This window comes from Calypte anna, chromosome 1 (genome assembly GCF_003957555.1).
Source record: "Calypte anna isolate BGI_N300 chromosome 1, bCalAnn1_v1.p, whole genome shotgun sequence".
In the NCBI taxonomy this organism is placed as follows: domain Eukaryota; kingdom Metazoa; phylum Chordata; class Aves; order Apodiformes; family Trochilidae; genus Calypte; species Calypte anna.
The window spans coordinates 6,595,092-6,614,311 of NC_044244.1; the positions used below are offsets into that span (position 1 = coordinate 6,595,092).

The 19,220-nt window shown below is 42.7% G+C and overlaps 1 protein-coding gene across 2 annotated transcripts in view; it reads left to right on the forward strand.

The window, feature by feature from the left end:
- The window catches only part of CAMK1D (calcium/calmodulin dependent protein kinase ID), a 228,202-nt gene that overhangs the window by 80,669 nt on the left and 128,313 nt on the right, over nucleotides 1–19,220 (forward strand). For both annotated transcript variants that reach the window (XM_030466180.1, XM_030466169.1), the window contains exon 2: nucleotides 14,493–14,624. In XM_030466180.1, the coding sequence (XP_030322040.1) occupies nucleotides 14,493–14,624 (132 nt within the window). The remainder of the gene's footprint in view (nucleotides 1–14,492; nucleotides 14,625–19,220) is intronic.

Below are 19,220 nucleotides of genomic sequence, written 5' to 3' on the forward strand. Positions count from 1 at the left end.
CATACATGTTGACCCCTCCAGAGTACTCCAGCACATTTATGAGACCTGGGTCCCTTTTCGAAAGCCACATTAGCTTTTCCTCAGTCTATTTTATTCTTCCTGGTCTTCAATAATTCTATCCTTTGCCAGAGGGATGTTCTTCATTATAGTTTTTACTAACCTGCTGATGTCAGATTTGCTAATCTGACAGGAGTCCATTGTAATTCCTGCATTGCTCCTTTGAACCCCATTTTAAAAACTGTGTCACATAAGCTGCCTCCTAATCTTTGGGTGCCCATAAAGCTTTAAAGGAGAAACATCAGCCTATGGTTAGGGTCTGGTACTTTCACATCTAAGTTCTAACCAGAGAATGGTTGGGTCAGCTCCATCTATAACCTCTTCTACCAATCTTTTCCAGTGTGGGAATCTCCCAAAACCTCTCTGGAGTGAACACAAATGTCCAAAAAGCAATGTTGGGGCTTTTTTGCTATAGCCATGCAGGTTTATTCATACTTCTTCAATACTTGATTGTTTTTCTGGTCCATCAGCTACTTGTCACACTTCTGGTTTCTGATATGTGCAAAACAGTCTTTATTGAATTTCCTCATGTTGCAACTTGTTCTTCAAATGCATTTTGCTTTTCAAATATTATTTGAATATATTCTATCCACTATAATCCATTTTTGTTTCCTTGTTTGGACACAAAACTTCTGTTTTTGTGGATACTGTCTTAGTCTCATATTTTCTCTTGCCCAGCTGCTTGGCCTGCCAGACTTCCCTGTTTTCTAGAGTTTCTTTTTTTTATATGGGTTACATATTTGTTCTGAGTGTCAAGTGTTGACATTTTTAAGAACTCCTTATGCCTCCTGCAAGTTTTAGCTCTCCTGGTTCTGTCTCCAAGGGCCTTCTAACTTCTTGTTTTAAAAGCTTCCTCACTTCTATCGTTCTTTTTCCAAAATTAAACTTGGCAGTGCAGATTTAACACAGTGTAAGAGGTTGTACCTCCTTTCCTAAGAATTCTGGCTTTGTCATATGTACACCCTACTACAGATTGATAGTTTCTTGCCATGGGGAGCAAGAAGGGGGAATCCAGTTCTGCAGCCTCCTTTTGCTGTTCGTTTCTAACACCACTCTTGAGTCCTGGCTTAAAAACCATTCTGTATATTTGTGATTAAAACCCATTGCGTGACATGGGAGAGCAGCTGGCTGCTTAACATCTTTAAAATGGGTTTTAGTAGAGAAGTTGGCTGCTTAACATCTTTTAAATGGGTTTTAGGAGAGAGTTATAGAAAGAAATTATCCAGCAGCAAATTTGAAATGAACAAACAAGAGCTGCGTTCTCTTGTACTTTGTTACTCAGTGGACTCAATTCTGCTGGAGTCTGTGAGATTTAAAGTGTGAATGGGTTGAAGAAAATTAATTACATGGATTACTAGAGGGCAGGTAGCTCCTCCTTGGTGGGTTAACACAACTGGCACTGGAATAGAGATCCCTCTTCTGGGTCACCGAGTGTTGGAGGTGTGGGGAGATGAATGAGGTAGAGGAAGTCTTCTGCTGCAGGAGCTCCTTTTCTTACATTTTTTTTCTTTAAGTAACTGGTAATGGTTGTAACTGGAGAGGACTGGACTGAGGAGAGCCTGTTCCTTAATCTTGTTGAGCATTTTTTTTCCCTTCTTCATGTCTGCCTTTAACCAGGTAAAAAGGACACTTTTCATGACCAAGCCATGTGAGTTTACATTTCAGGATCCTTAAGTCTTCATTCTCTTGCAATGAATTCCTGGTCACTTAGAAATATTTTTATGGGAAAGGGCTTTGTTTCAAGGAGAACATAAACTTTCTAAACAAATGAAGCTCTTATTAACAGCAGAAAGCAAAACTCTTTTGCTTGAGAAAGTATCAAGCTTTTTCTGCTATTATAACAGTTTCATACATACTTTTGACCTGTCGTGTTTTGCAGCTTATTTATTCATAATGAACTTCCCTGGCTGTGGTGAGGACAGACCCTGTCCTGTCTTGATGTGTTCCTGAAATGATCCCAGAGATGATTTGTGCACTTGCTGTTGAGATCAAGTGTCCAGCTCTTCCTCTCCTTCAAGCTTTTTCAATGACAATAAACAGAAGCTCTTCAGGAGGCCAAATTTCTGGAATCTTTCTAGCTTTTTTTGTTTGTTTGTTTTTTAATCAACTTTTAACCTGTTTTGAATAATCTGCAACCCATCCCTTCTGTGTGCTAGTGTACCAACCAGCCACAGCACATCTGTACCACATCCAACCTGTGGCAGCATTTACCAACTGGGCTGGGCTCAGTTGAGCTGCCCAGCTTGCTACCAGTAGTGTTGGGAATTGCCTCTCAGATAACCTTTGCAGTGGACTGGGAGAGAGATTCTTGAAATCCTGTCTGTTCATCCCTTTCCCAGTGCAAAACATCCATGGGACTTTCTCCTGGGGTGGGGGTCACCTGGGAGGATGATGTGCTGCTTCCTTTTTATTCATGTTTGAAATCATGCAACAGATTCTGAAAAAACAGAGAAACCAGCAGTGTTGGGTTTGCAGAACTGTGTTCCCTTCTCATCAGGTGTGTTGTGGTACTGCTCAGACCTGCCACCCAAGGGCTGGGTGGGTTATCTGGACCCACATAAAGGCTGAGGAGTGTGGTAGTGGCGATTGGCAGGGTGTGTGTGTGTGTGTGTGTGGAGTGCTTCAGCCTGGGATGGAAATGAGTTCTGAGAAATTTCATTTTTACAAATAGGGAGGGCACGTGGCAGTCATCTCCTAGGAAACTTGTCATTGTGTTCTGAGACTATAATGTGCTGTGATTACATTCCAGATAAAGGGAATCAATGCTGCTGTCAGGTTGTTTCTGCTGAAGTTTTCCAACACAGAAGGTCATCCCTATGCAGCAATTGACTTAGGTTGGTGTTTGCAAGCTGGCTGGGGCACTGACTTAATTCCTCCTGTGCTGTGGCTCACTGGAGAATGGGAAGTGAAGACTGAGGCATGAGGAGTCCAGCCCTGGCATGTCTTTGTACAGGGTGCTGAAGCCACAGGCAGTTGGACTCAGTTGTGGTTCTGGTGATTCAGGTGAAGCACAGTAGCAGCAGCTTGCCTAGGCAGATCTGCAGGTCCCCAGTCTTCATCTCCTTGCCAGCAGGGCTGGTAAATAAAGGAATGATTATTTGCTAGGAAGACTAAACTAGTTGCTATTAAACCAAGGATCTAAAGCTTTTTATGGAGGATTTGACAGAGGTGTCAGTGTCTCACTGCTGATGGTTTCCATGGACCATCTCCATGGCTGATGGCTTCTGTGGACCAGACTTGACTCTTTGAGTGGAGAAATCTGTCATTTCAGATGAAAAGCAGTAAACATCAGTACCTTTCCTCTGCTGTATTTCATTAGTGGACTCATCTGCTTTGGTGCAGGTCTGTGATACTGGAGGGACTCCTTCCCTCTTCATGGCCTTCTGCCATCATATGGCCAAAGCAGCAGGAGATGGGAATGTTTTCTGTCCTCAGGGAATGGAATTGCTGCATATGTCTCTGGCCTTGTCTGATATTAAAAGCATGGGACAGACCCAGAGGACCTCAGTTTGTAGACCCCATATTCTCTCTGCTGCATCTGATCAATGCTAAGGCTTGGTTTGGATGGAAGCTGGTACAGCTTCTGGTTCCTTGCACTTCCTTTTACCTAATTTAGCTAATTCCTTTAGGAATTTCCTTTTAGCTAATCCCAGTGTAACTCCATGACATAAGAAGTGCTCTTTCAGAGGAGTGTGGTGTGGAGGCTCATGACAATAAATTTGTGGGAGGAATGTTGTGCTGGTTTTGCACCTATTTTGTAAGTAAGTTCAGTAGTCTCATCACAGCACCTTAAACATGGAACTGTGGAGAGATTCCTCATCAACTGAAGCTGAGAAGACCCCTTTTGCACTGAGCTTTGATGAGAACAGGACCGAGGCATCCACACCTGTGGAGTGCATGACAATTCCTTTAGCAGAGGTAGCTGTGAGTTTCAGAAGTACCTGGTAACTTCTGGATACAGTTACACTGGAATAATCTTTGGCAAAATGTTGATTTCCAAGCTTGCTGGGTACCAGGCAAACCAGTTTGCTAAGATTTCTTAATGTACCTCAGTCATGAAACCACATGTGGATACATGAGTCAAGAGGCTGGGGAGTAGGGCAGTAAACACTTCTGTAGTGTTTCAAGAGGTGGCAATGGGGAATAAGGCTGCAGTGGGAGTTCTGGGTATCCTGGGCTACAGAGCAATTTGTATTTCACTGGGCTGAATGGTGCCTCTCTGTTTGTTTGTTTGTTTTTTAAAGCTATTCTAAGCTAAGACTTAATGTGGGCAAGGACACAGAATACACATAATTTTTAGTCCAATTATTTAAAACAGATATGCAGGACCAGCTGGATGGGTAACAACAGGATGAGGAACTGCCCAATTAGGGTTTCATAGAAGGGCTTTCACACAATGAGAATTTTTCAGCTGGCTTGTGACAGCTCTGAGCCCTGTGGCCTCCTTTTTCAGAGGCTGCTCATCACAACCATGGGGAGTGCTTCCTAGCTGGGCTGTAGATTTGGTCTAAAGGATTAAACTGGAAATGTCACATCCTAGGAGATGTTCCTTGGCTTCATCATCTGATTAACTAATCTAGTTTGTCCTTAGAATAGGGATAGGAACTGTGACCATGGGTGTAGAAACCTTAGAAGTCCTAATCCTACTTTGGCTTTGAATATGTTGTTATCCTGCATACTCAGGTCCTATGAGTTGAGGAGATTTGTCTGCCTCAGCTTTCAAAGTGCCCACATCTTCATCTCCCCATAGGCTCCCTTTGCTCTCAGTGAAAATCAAGAGGTTTGTTTAGGGTGTGACTCATCTGACCAGTGTCAGATCTTTACCCCAGCACCGCAGTCTTGGCCCTCTCTTGGGGAATAGTTCTGATGCCAGCAGTACCCATATAGATGTGGTCAGAGGACTTTGATTCTGGGTGGTCAGGCTCTGGTTTTTCTGGAAGCAAGACCAGCTCCTGAGGCTGGAAGCCATCTAACTTAATGGTAGCTGCCCAGTAGGCATCTCAGCATTAAGGTCTGGGGGTCTCAGATGATCTCTTTGATCAATGGAAAGGGAATTTTTGGTTTCCAGCACTTTGGGATTCCTACAGGGTAACAGTGTGCTACCCTCAGTATATTTTAGGGTGGGATGTAATAATCTGCTGGAGATGCTTCTCTGCTAAGTAGGAAAAGAGTGTTCACTTTTAGATTATTCAAAGTTCTGTGCTTATAAATAATTACAGTTAAGGAAGAGGGATCAGAAGAAGGTTGCTGTTCCTCCAGCCCCTCATCAGTAGAATGGGCCATACAGTTAATGAAAGACAGGCTGGTGTTTGGCAATCACCAGAAAAACAATACAGTCATTTGCTTATGATTACTGAAGAAGACCATCAGAACTTGGGGTTTGTTCTTGAATTTGTGAAGACCCAGACACCTTTAGGTAAAACTTCTAAGTGGAAGCTTCCCATAGTTTAGACATAATTGCAATGTTATTTCATCTTCAGGCAATTGCTGTTTCATCTTAACTGAAGATTTTCTCCTTAGAAGGAACTGTTGCATGAAAAACTACAGTATCTGCACTGTCCTTGCTTTGCTTTAAAAGATGCAATAGCATTTTGTTCTTTAATTGAGCCAACGCCTTGGAAAGTGTCAGGGTAATTTCTTAAGTTTCTATGTATGAAAAGAAGAAGGAAGATGCTACTTCAGATTGATGTAATCTGCTTTATATGGCCTGATAAGATCTCCAGAAATCTGATGTGTTGTAACAGACCCTGCATATATCAGTGTCAGAACAGAGAAATGCTTTGAAAAAAATTACAGTGATCCCTTACGCCTCGAGAAAGGCTTGAGGTCATTATTAGAAAAAGAAAGGTTATTTACTTGTGAGAATGCTGCCATCAGATAAACCCTGGGTGACAATGAGCTCCTTTTGTCTTATAAGATGAAAGTGGAAAAAAGGAACTTAAATATTCACTTTGGAAAGAAAGTGATCATCAGTGGGGAAAATAAACTGCTTAACAGCTCATTTGTGAAGTGTATAATGGAAGGAAGAGCTCAATACAGAAGGCTGTGTGTTTTGTTTTTGATTCTGGATGGCTTTACTGGGATTGCCAGAGAGGATGTAATGTAAGTGTAATAGGCCTTTGAAGACAATACTTCCCTTTCTAATAGGGGTCAGGATTAATCAGAAAGGAGCAAACAGTTCAGGGAAGAGGAGAACTGTAATAACAAACATGTCTGGGGATCTGTGCCGGGCCAGTTTCCCTTTTTAGCATCCATGCATCACTGTCTCAGAGCAGACTGCATAGCATCCTATTAAATCAGCATGCACCAGGCAGCTAAAAATTTAGTTCTTCTCCGAAAGGGAAGAGGTCCTGCAGAGACTTTTGATTTTTTGCTTAATTTCTGTGCTTTATTCATCTTTGAACCTAAGTTTTATGGCACTGAAGCCCATATTCCTTGCTCTGCTCTGCTTGTACTGGCTTTTTTTTTGCCAGGGAGTCTCCTTGGCCATGTGCTTCGGTGCCATCACCCTGCTGGTGGATGAGCTGGAGCTCCCCAAGCACTGCAGGATTTCCCATCTGCATGGTTGGAAGCCATCCCAGAAGTTCTCTGCCTGCATTGCAGCACAGGTCTCAAATTTGATGTTTCCCTGCTGACCCCCAGAGTGGGAGCTGAGCTGGTTTGGTGGTGATGCTGGGCAGGGAGAAGTGCTTAGGATTCCAGGGACCAATGTGGCACTTTGCTGATGCCTCAGAACATGGTGTTTGAAGGAAGGCAAGGTAATTTCTCAGGGACACACTGGTGGTGTGTGCCATGCCCCTCTGTGAACTTAAAGTTAATCCTGGAGTAATGGTCTAATTTCTGTATGGTTTCTAGCAATTGGGTCAAAATAATTGTAGCCCGTGAGGGGCAACACATTCTGGTGCAGGTGCCTCATGGGGAGAGACAGGGTTGTGAAGTTACCTTGATCATAGTGTCCTAATTTCATGCTTTAAAATGTGCAACTTTAAGTTGGTGTTTTCTGACCTCATAGAAGTCTCTTTCCTCTAAGCAGCTTTCCTTTAAGTAGCTGTGGATTTTCACAGTCTTAATTCTAAGGGGGCTGGGTAGTTTTTGTTGTTTTTTTCTTTTGTGTTTTGTGGGGTTTTCTTGTGGTTTTTTTGTTGGTTTTTTTTTTTCCCTGTGAGTATAAAATAATGAATAGCTAAAACAGAAGAAGTGATAACTCTCAAATTGGCATTAAAATTCTTGCAGCTGACTCTGGTGACAACAACTGTCAAAACACTGAGCTGTTGTAATTGCAGATAATAGTACCCCCCAAAAAATGGAAGTTAAATCCAAACCAATCCAAACATTTTTGGTGACTGCACAGGATGAAGGGTTTGTGCTGCTCATTCTGTCACAGTGACTCACCCTGCAATGGTGGGAGAAACCCAAATTGGTTCATAAGGAGGGAAAAGGAGAAGCTCCACCTGCAGTATGATATTGCCAGGTGTCTCTGTTATTGTCACAGCTGTAAAAATCACAGAATCACAGATTTTTATTATTTTTAAGTCCCAGAAGAGACCTGTGTGTTAGTGTGGTTTCTCTCTCTTAAAAATTAAGTTAGAGGAGGACAGAAGAGATGAAATCTGGAGCTGGGGCTGTGCTGCCCATCTCTGGGCACAGGGATTCCTGGGCTCCTCTCCCACTGGAGGGAAGTGGCTGCTCATCAGACCTCAGTGGCCTCAAGATACCTTCAAGTGTGGACAAAATACTGAGGGCATTGACATGGAGCAGTGGCTCAGGGCACAGAGAAATGTGAGAGAGAAGAAGAGCTCCTTGCTACAACTGCACCCAGCAGAGGGTATTTTTGCCTCTTAGCCCTGTTGTTTCCCTGTCCATCAGACTACAGCAACAGCATTTTGGCACAGCTGGCAGTGCTGTTCATCATCTGTAGTGGGTAATAGCATTCCCAGCCTCAGGCATCTTGGTGGGGATGGGGGACATCACTATGGGGGATGATTTGGATCAGCCCTAAGAAGGGGAACCAGGGTCAGACACAGCCCAGGGCATGGCAGTGTCTGGTGGTGCAGCAGCCACTCACCAAGGTAGAAAACAAACATTTCCAGTTGTGGCTGGGGGGTGGCTTAGTGGAAGTTAAAGGATTAGTGAGGCTAAAAATACTGATGTTAGCAGAGTGATCCTGGTGGTTCTGCTTGTGCCCAGGCAGAGGAAGCATTGCCATAGAAGGGGTTGTAGGGTTGGGACTTGGTGTTTGATGAATGAAAATAGCTAGAAAAAAGCATTTGTCCTCTGAAGAATAGATGGCTGTAACCAGATTAGGAAGTGGGTTTCTTGTCCTGTAAATTTATATTCAGCTCTTGGGAATATGTAGGGATATTTGACTTCTGTACTATGTTAAACTGTCCCAAAAAACCTTCTCCATTGCTTTTGATTGGGTAAAAAAACCCTCTCTGGACTGTACTGTTGTTAGCACTGTATTAAGACATCACTGAGTTACTGAAAATTTCATTGTCAATTCATTTTCTCACTGACCTCAGGACATTCATGGACATGACTTGAGAGTGAAAAACTTTATTTCCAGCCTTAGTTTGGGTTTATGTTGGGATGGGTCTGGAATGTGGGAGAGTGAGGTTGTGTGTACAGAAATGACAGAGCAGACAATTTAATAAAAAGAAATAGAACATGACTTGTGCAGAAAAATAGCTTTGTAGAAAAATATTTTGAAGGACTAGAATCTCCTTGGTATGTGCTGATTACACAGAGGTTGAGCTCAGGCCAGGGAAATTTTATTTTTTTTTTTACATCCTTGCCTCTGCTTGCAGTGCAGATTAAAGTCACCTTTCTCTGGAGAGTCAAGGAGCAGAATGGGTGTGTGGGTGCTGAAGCCAAGCTATGGAAATGACCTTTTGTGATTTGGTTGGTCTCATTTTGATTCAGTTGGTCTCTCATCTCAGGTATCTTCCCTCTGAGGATGCTACAGTTTTCATATCATGAGTGTTCAGTTTCTTTTCCTATGGTTTGCTGGGGGAAAGTACACAGAAAGCCAACTGTATCATAATTAAAATCATTAGCTACACACAGCCTGAAGATTTGAAATTTGTTTCCTGGCTATGTTAATTTAGTATGGCAGAGCACCTGCCCATGCAGTGAACACTGCTCAACATGGAGGTCTCTGCAAATGCAAAAATTCAGCTTTATCCCTCCATGAACTCTTTGTTTTCATTGTGTCAGAATTTTTGTGACAGCAATTTTTTTTTGATGAATGAGAAAAGATTTGCTGTCACAGTATATGTTGTTCATTGTCTTTCAGAAATTAGGTGTCCATATTAAATTACAGTTGAAACAGATGAAGGAAAAATTTATTTGGCCTTTATTTTGCTTTCATCTGCAGGATAGCCTTGCCTTGCAGCCCTTGTTTTCTAATAAATTATCCATTATCTTTGGGTATGAATGCAATTTGTATCCCAGTGATCATCTTGAAATCCTAATCTTTAAATCTAGATTAGAGAAAATAACTGGATGAGAAATAATTTGAACAGATTAAATCTGTAAAAGATTGACATCTCATGGGATGGTCCAGATGTGTGCAAAGGGGTGAGGAGTCAGGATGTCTCAACCACCTTCTAGAATTTGCCATTATCTCCATGTGACTGGTCAAGTCATTTAACCTCTTTGAAAAATTTTCTTACATTGTTTCTAATTCATCTAAAATGAATCTAGATCATAAAATTATTTCATGCCTTAATTGGAAGTTTGAAAAGAGTCCTCTGGGTAAATGCTAACATGGTCAAAACTTTCAAAACTAGGCTCAGTTGCCACATGTATTTCAGCAGCTGTCTCGGTGGTTTAATTCTGCACAAGTTTCCCATTTACCCATTCCCACTGCTGTCCTACTTCCTCAAAACTGTGATGCTTTTTTATTTGTTTCCTAGAATCTGCAGGCAGGACAAGGAAAGCTTCTGAAGGGATTTAAGCCCCTCTCTAGAGAAGCAAAGGCTGAGGTTGCACATTACCTGTTTCGAAGACGAAGGGAATGGGACATCCAAAACATCTGAGGCACTTTTAAAACCATAACTATAAGTTTTAACCATAAGCAATTAACCTCTTTACCCTATTTTTTTTTTTTTTTTGTAAAAAGAATCTGTATCAGAGTGTGAAAATAACTTTGTACCATAATTTTTGGGAAGAGGAGAATAAACCTCCCATATATTTTCACAATGTAAGCACCTTCCTCATTATTTCACTGAATAAAAAATATCCCAACTCACCTGTGCACTTCACAGAAATTCTCATAACCTCATAATTCAAAGTTCAGGATTCACCCAGAGGTTTCTGAATCTCTTTCTGGCTCAGAGTTCCCATGGAGATGGTGGCATATGGGTGGCAAGTGGCAAGTCTTGGGTTCATCATGTCATTATTGGGATCTCCTAGGAGAACTGGGGTGTAAATCCAGAGCCTGTCTGAGCTGCATATATGGAGCATTCTGGTTGTCCAACATCTCTTATATAATTTTTTTTTTCCTTTTTACACTACTTGATAATACTTAATGGAAAACACATCCTGTCACTTTAATGGTGTAAGATTTAACATTTATCAAAGCTGAATGCTAGTATAGAATTTTATACACAATTGACTTTTAACTCCATGATATTAGAATTATAATAAATTCTTAAAGATAAATTTCTTCCTTCCTTAATTTTAAAGGGCACACTGATTCTTTGGGGAAAAAAAACTTTCTGTAGTGAGGCTGTCAGGTTGGTAGTTCTGGGGAACTTTTTTGAGGAAGCAGAGATTTTGCTGTAGGATATATTGCTGATATATGGGATATATTGCTGATATATAGGATATATTACTGTTAGCAAGGAAATGAGCAGCCTTTTCTTCCTGACTTTTTCTCTGGTGTTTGGCTTTTCATGTGTGAGTCAGGAGGGGTTGAGGGGGTTGGACAGGATTGTTAAGGGTGAATGAATTCAGCTCTGTGTTTGAAATTATGATAATTGCTTGCCTATCTATAAGCTGTTATTTCTGACTCTCCCCTGACTCCAGGAGTGTCTTTGCTGCCTTTTCCTTGCTGATGCTCCCTGCTGCTATTTCTTCTTGTCCTATGCTGTTGGTTCCTCAATCTGAGTTTAACTCTTTGATCCCTGTATTCATCTGTTTCCTCCCTTCTCTTTTATTTAACATTCTTTTTGCTCTGTGAACACAGGAGCACGTGTGGGAGGGCTTTGGACACAGGGGGGTAGGGAGAGGACAAGGGAAACGGGTTAAAACTTGGAGAGGGGAGATTCAGGTTGGACATGTGGAAGAAATTCTTGAATTTGAGGGTGGGAAGAGCCTGGAACAGGTTGAGAGAGTTGGGGCTGTTCAGCCTGGAGGAGAGAAGGCTCTAGGGAGACCTTGGAGCAGCTTCCAGTGCCTGAAGGGGCTCCAGGAAAGCTGGGGAGGGACTTTGGACAAGGACATGGAGGGAGGGGATGAGGGGGGACAGTATCAAACTGGAAAAATGGAGATTGAGATGAGATATTAGAAGAAATTCTTTGTTGTGAGGGTGCTGAGCCCCTGTCCCAGATTACCCAAGGAAGCTGTGGCTGCCCCATCCCTGGCGGTGTCTCAGTCCAGGTTGGATGGGGCTTGGAGCAACCTGGGCTGTGGGAAGGGTCCCTGCCCATGCAGGGGGTTGGAATGAGATGATCTTTAAGGTCCCTTTCAATCCAAACCATTCTGTGCACAGGACAACACAGAATACCTTGCATCTCTCTCCTGCCTTCCTGGCAGATCCACCCCAGCACTTTCCTCTGGTTTCCCAGGCTCTTTCCAGCAGTTTCATGACATGGCCCCATATGAAACCTTGCCAGTGTCCAGGGTTGATGTGTGAGCAAATGCTTTAGCTGAGGTTCAGCTTCCTTCATGCTTTAATGACAAAGGTTGTTAAGGAGATATAGAAATGGTTTTTATGAGTATCTCAGAGCTCCTGCAGAAATTTCATTTAAATTCATAGCTTTTTCTGACCATGGAACCCCACGGCTGTTCTGGTAAGTGGAAAAAGAAAAACAGCAAAATGGTGAAGCCAGCTGAAATAGAGATGTTTTTCCAAGCCTGGCTTTATTGCATGGAGGGATGTAAAGGGAATTCCTTTATTTTGTTGTCTGAGAACAGCAAGGAAATCCAGATCAGGATGGGAGCTCTCTCTGGTTTTATAGTGTCATAAAGAATGGGAGGGAGAGCTGCATGATCAGTAAACAATGGGTATGAGTATGCTGCTTTTAACAGCTTTTAACTGAAGGCAAAAAGCTTTTTCAAGACACAGCTGGAGTGAAAAGCAGTGTTGAAAGCTTAAACAGATGAGTGTTGAAGGGTTCATGAGACAGAGCTGGGAGCTGCCCTGTGTGTTTCTGAGCACCCTGGTCTGCAACTGAGGCTGATAAGTGCTGGGAGGTGTTCAGGCTTTCCCAGAAAAAGGATTTATTGCAGTTCTGGTCTGGCTGTCCTAAGCATGAGGGTCAGGATGAAAACCCCATTTGGTGAAGCAAGTTACTGGGGACTGTGGATAATAGGAAAGCAACAAATTGGTCTTTAAAGACACTTTGCATGGCTTGATCTCTTAATTTTGCAAGCCATCAGGACCAGTTGTGTGGACTCTTAATATGGAGCCCATGATGCTCTGATGTGCTATGGTAGGTAATACACAAAGCAGGAAACAGTGACTCGTACTTAGAGTGGCATAAATGTGGTCAGAGTCTGGAGCACTGTCCAAACTGCAGGTAAAGCATTCTTGGTTCATAGGGTCACTGCTGCATGTAGACAAGCTTCAGACATCCACAGCAACAGCTTGCAGAATTCTTTTTTAATCTGTTCCTAAGCTTCCTGTTGCAGTTTCCATGTTGGTGCTGGCAACAAAAGCATTTCTGGGTTATCAGGCACTTTCTCCCCAAAGCAGCAGCCTCTTGTTTTTGCTTATCCACTTATCTGCTGGCTTAATAATTCATTCAGTTGTTTCACAACTTGGGAACCATTGGTGAGGTCACAGATACTTGGTTGGGCCATCAAAGTGTATGACTTAAAAAGAAAGAGCCTGGCCAGGAAAGCAAAAACTTCTGTTACTCTGCAGACATCCAGAGAAGCAGCAGTTGTGAGGAATGAAAGGCAGAGAAAGCCAAAAGAGGCTTTGGGGGTAGCCAGATGAGGCTGTGGTTGAACATTAAGGTTTGAAGAGCAGGCTGGAGTGTGGCTGAGTTTGTTCAGCTGCTCCTGAGCTCCTTTCACTGAGAGCTATGTAGAAGGTCAAAATAATCTGCTGATGAGTAAAAAATGCAGGAAACTGTCCTCCCACTTTTTATTTTTTATACATAAAATAATTCAGCTGGTGGATCGTTCAGTTGTGATCTTATTAGAGAAGTTCTTGGCTCTGATGTTTCTTGGACAAAAACAGGTGCTTCAGGAGTGGGGTTTTTGTTCCTCATCACAGCAGTTCTTTATCTTGTCCAGTACCTCACTGCTAAACCAGTAATGAGCACTGGAACATGAGTGACCACAGTGGGGATGAGCAAAGGTCCATCCAGACCAGCAGTGTCTCAGAATATGCTCAGAAAACAGTGAAAACAGAAAAAAAAATAAAATTGTATGTAGCTCTGACTGTAACATTTTCCTGGCCTTTCCTCAGTAATATCCAGATGCTTTGTAGGAAGCAATGAGAGTGCAAGAAATAATACTCTGTTATGGAATACCCTAATGAAGGAGAGGCACTGCCCACTCTTGGCAATTAGGGATGGGCTGCTGTGATGAAGTTTATTTGTGTAATCCTCTCTGGGGTAACCATAGGGAGGCTGCTCTTAAGGCTGACGTTTGGACTTGTGATTTAATCCGATCCTTTGGCTTGAGTGATCACACACAGCAGTTTGTGTTGTGGAATAACTCTATACACAGAGAAATTCTGACACTGCCACCCCCTCTGAATCAGGGTTGAGCCTGTGGTGAGGAGATGCTCTGGGATGCCAGAGAGGACCAAAACAGAGGCTCCTTTGGTCACCGAGGAACTGAGAGTGCTCTTGGCACCAATGTGTTATTTAGCCCTAGGGACTTTGTGCTGCTATGTGATTTAAACATCCTAAAACTTCAGGCAGGGAAAAAGTACATCATCCATCAAATCAGTCATCCTGACAACAGTCTGTGTCCTCATGTGTGCAAATGGTATTTTCTGATTTTTAAGCTTTGCTTCTACCTCTGCTGGACTATGGTTCATTATTCAAATGGTTGCATTTGGCAAGGCTGTAATGTTTGGTGAGTGTCTGCACAAGTCTGTGGAGGCAAGGAAAGAGGCTCATAATGGTGGTGCTGAGGCTTTCAGGAGCAGGTATCAAAAGACACCAGAATTATATTCAGTGCTTGTCTTTCATTTAACAGCTTCCAAAGAAAAGGCACCACTTAAACCCAGGTTTTTTCTCTTCTTTCAGGGGTGCGTTCTCAGAAGTTGTTTTGGCTGAAGAGAGAGCGAGTGGGAAACTCTTTGCAGTCAAGTGCATCCCCAAGAAGGCACTGAAGGGGAAGGAAAGCAGCATAGAAAATGAAATTGCAGTCCTGAGAAAGTAAGTATCAGACCTTCATTTCTGCTTCATTGCCTTGATTAAACCATTGCATCCTTGCATTTAAGGAGCATGAAGAGTGATTGACAAGTGTGACTGACAGGTTGTTCAGTCCATCACAGACAGACAGGATCACCTGAGCTTAAATGATGCTAAAAATGTTTTGGAAAATGCTCTGGTTTTTGTTGCATTAATACAGCCAGATGACAGCAAAGTGGGAAAGGAGTGGAGTTAGGTTAGAGTAAAGCCTATGATGCCCTAAAAAGACCTTATCCACACTAATAATATCAGTGATTGGCTCAGTGGCTTTGAGGAGAGCAAGACCAGTTTCCTTATTTCCAAGTGCTTAAAATAATCTCTATACTAATTGCTCTAAAACTATGGCTTGCTATGGGCTGTTACAGGAGAGAATGGGAACCTGTACCATGGAGAGACACCTCTGCCAGCTCTGGAAGTGACTTTCCAGGGCAAGTTCTAGTTTATCAGGGTTGTCCACAGTGTCTATTTTTCCTGACCATAGTTGGAATGCATGGATAAGAAAAAGTCAGCTCATGACTGCTGTAGATTCAATGTATTAATACACTGTAGTCATTAGAGTCTTGATCCTTACCTCTTCCTCATCTTATGCCCTGAAAGTGGAATTCATCTTGTCTGTCTTGAGACACTTGGGTATGAAGTAGTCATCCCTAACTTTCTAGGAAACTGAAACAGACTGGACACTTTAGGATTGGTCCATGTGACTCGTTTTAAATTTCTAAAAGTACCTTCTCATTCAATTAAATGTTGTACAACTATATAGAAGTCTGTGTTGGCCTGGGGCACTCTTAATTCTTGCTGCACTGTGATCTCCAGTAGGACTTCTGGCCCCAGCTTCTTGGTCATGTAGAAGCTTGTGCTTGATTGTCTGAACACTGCGTGACAAAACTGATCCTTAATCTTGAAAACTAAGTAGGTATTTCTGACTAAAGGCTCACACAGCCTAAGCCAAAGGAGCAACCTCAAGGACAAACTCCAGGGGCAGTGGTGATCCTTTTCAGTGAAGGACACAAACAAGGCTCCAAATTGGTACAAGCATTTGGTGCTATTGCTTTCCCATTGCTGGACCCATATGTAAGTAGAATGGGTAATAAATAAACACAGTAGTAAATGCAGCATGTTGGACTTCTGCATGGTGGTTTTGAAAACCTGTCATAAAGCTCAGCCATTGCCATCTATATAACCAGTTACTAATGGCCATTAACAGGCAGCTTGGAAGAGTCTTTGTCCACATGGATTTGTCCCCTGATACTTGTGTGTGTAGAAAAGCAGCAGTTTTGGCATGCAGTAAGGATTGCCTTGCATCAGCCTTGACCCAGAGCTAGTAGAGAGATCATTGAGATGATTTCTTGCAGCTTGTGATGTGAAATGTTTCCGTTCCCTGCAAACAATTTCCTGAGAAACCAGGAGGCAGCTCCCAGGCTGTGCTGTTCCAGCTGCAAGGGCAGGAGCGTGAGTGGGCAGAAAATTCCTTAATTTCATACAATTAGATCTACTTGGTCTTTTGTCCTATGCATGTTGGGACCTTAAGAGAGATTTTTCTTTTTTTATCTCCTGATGTCTTCTTCGTAGCTGTTGCTAATGCAAACTTTGCATATCACTGTATTTATTCTGGAAATAGACAGCACTGCTGATACAGGATTGAATTTGTATGTGCCACCAAGGAAACACTTAGAAAATAACAAACTGGATCTGTCTGCAGTTGAGGAGGGTATCAACCTCTGTCTCTGTTCAATGAAATCTCTGCTTCAAAAGCTATCAGTAAAAGTAGATTTGAGAGAGGTGGAGTGAATCCTGCTGAGATCCCAAAGTATTAAAATGTCCTGCTTTGGTTTCTGGTAGGTTAATACTGAGTGGGGTGGCTAATTTGTGTGTTGTCTAATTAGTTGGGTAGGATGCCAGAGCCCTGGGCTTCCCTGTGTGGCTCTGAGGTGCCACAGCCTTAGCAAGATGTGCACAAAACTGCTGCTTCTGCAGGGGATGTGCACAGAGGATGCCTGGCAGGAGGAGTTGAGCCCTGTTCCCTGAGAGGAAGGCATAGAGCCATAGAGGCTGGATGCAAAGCAAATATAAATAGGAATGTGTGTTGATCCTGGTCTGCCTTTTTGGTTTTGCATTATGCTTGCGGGGGGTGTGTGCTTAAACTCCAGTGGGATGAAAGTCCCAAAGGACACCCTGCCCAGCTGAAAGGTGAGCAAACTCCTTGTGATCCTTTAGAGAAGAATCACTTCTCTGATACTGGACTTTCTCTTCTTATATTGGATCACTAGATTTTTGTCTTCTTGCTGATGAGGTGCTTGTTTTCTGGCAGACATCTGCCAAGTACTGTGAAATGGAACTCTTCTTTCCTTCTCTGATTGTATATCAAACTGGGGTCTACCATGTAGTCTGAATATTCTCTCTGCAGGCTCAACCAGCCCTCAGGTGGGATGCTAATTGCACCTGCATGTAGTGAACAGATCAGCCAAGTATTTTGCTGGCCATGTCCAGAACTGGCACACACAAGTATCAAGTATATTTTGTACCCTCGGCCTGTCCTGGATGAGGTTTGTCCTTCTGTCAGTCCTGACAAACAATCCAGATTTGGCAGAATCAATATGGAAAAGGGCTTGGATGATGTTGTGTAGAAGCTGTTTTTTAAATTATGCTTTTTTTTTTTTTTTTTTAAATCAAGTTTAAGGCTGTGTGTGGAGTACTGTAAGAAGTAGAGCCTAGTGGTGAAAGCATTAATCCAATGACCAAAACCCTTGGCTCTCCTTTCACTTCTGCCACTGAGTTCCCGTGTGACCTGATGCATCTCCTGCCTCATTATTTATTGTCTGTGAAACAGCAGAAGACCTTTCAATAAAAAGTTTTACCTGCAGTTTGTTTTGCAGCCCTTTTTCATGTCGACAGACCCATGAGTCCATGAAGGGAGGTTTCTGGGCTGGACTTCTAATGCACATTGATTGCACTCAGTCATTCCATGTGTCTCAGCTAAAAAGCTGCTGGATGCATTAGGGACATGTTCTGTGGTGGGGAAGGTCAGCAGCAGCAGTCCCCAAGTGCAGTACATGGAAGGCAGGAGATTTTATCTCCCTGTCTGTAGGCTTGGATGCTCTTGCTGCCAAAAGCAAATGACACATTTTAGAAGCGATGTTCTGCTCAGAGAGGAGTGAGCTGCCAGCCAACTGATCTGCATGTTTCTGTGAGTGCCAGAGTGAATCATGCATACTCCATCATTTTATTTTTCCAGCCGTGGCCAACAAATCTGTTCTTAAAAAAGAAAAAAGGCGGAAGAGCCGTTAAGTCAATATTTACGCCTAGCAACCTTAACAGGGTTCTTCCAATATGGACTCTTTTGTGTCCTGTAGAAATCCATGGCAACATTCCCTGATGAGCTGGATGGGTGGGGATGGAGTGGGAAGGAGCTGTCGAGTGCAGTGCTGGGAAAGACTAAGGCTGCAGTTAATCCTAGAGCCTGAGCCTGACAAAGTATATAAGCATGTGCCTAATTTTAGATGGTTATTTGTCCCAGTGAAATCAGTGAGTAGGTTGACCTCACCTTGCTGAACTTGGGCCTAAAGGGATACTTCAGGGCAGGGTGAAAGTCACCAGTGTTTGGTACCACACTGGGGGGGGGGAAGTTTTCTTAATGTCTTTCCTAAGTGCCTGAGTGATGCATTGGTACACAGGGATTGCTGTTCCTTCTACTTGTGTGTTGGGTGCCTGGAACTGGACATAGGGCAAAATACTACATCTCAATCACAAAAGGTCAGCTGCACCATTCAGAGGCTTTAAAATATATTTCTTTAGCAGTGCAAAGTGCTGTGGTTTAGAACCTGTTTGAGGAAGCAAACTGGATCCCTAGAACAGGACTATCACTATTCATTAACTGGGGACTGACAGCATGTGGTCATCTTCAGGTTTCACAAACTTTTCCTGAACTGAGATGCAGGAAGTTTCATAACCTGCTCTGAAAGAAATTGTTTTCTGGTTTAGAGCAGAAAGGTAAATGCAATTCTTTCCATTGTTTGCTGTAGAATAGAGGAGATTTCTTCCACTTATGGTAATTGTGCAGGTGTGAACATGCTGAAAGATGAATCTGCTCTGCGACGGGTTCCTGAAGGCAGTAGGTGGTGCAAAGAGTTGAGCTGTAAAGAAGCATCAGGTTCCAGTTAAATAGAAAAAAACCCACATCCTTGTAAGAGTCAGACAGAGAAAAATATGCCTGATTTTTGTTTACCTTGGCTACACCACTGTTTATCACAAGAAACTTTTTAGCTGTATGCGTAATGCCTGGACAGTCAGACAGATTCAGTGCTGAGTCAGAGCAAAGCAAGGGGAGGAACAATAAACTGTCTGCAGCCTTGCACCCAGATGTATTGATTACTTAATAGCAGCAATATGCACAAATAAATGTCTTGTTAAGCAAATCATACTCTATTTTAGCTAGTTTCTGCTAAATAGGGGTCTAAAAAATCATTACTAAACTGATCTCATACTCTCACCCCCTCCTAGATCCTCTGGGAGAGGCACCATTAAATTCCTTATTACAAATCAGAGCCAGGCCTAATTGCAGAC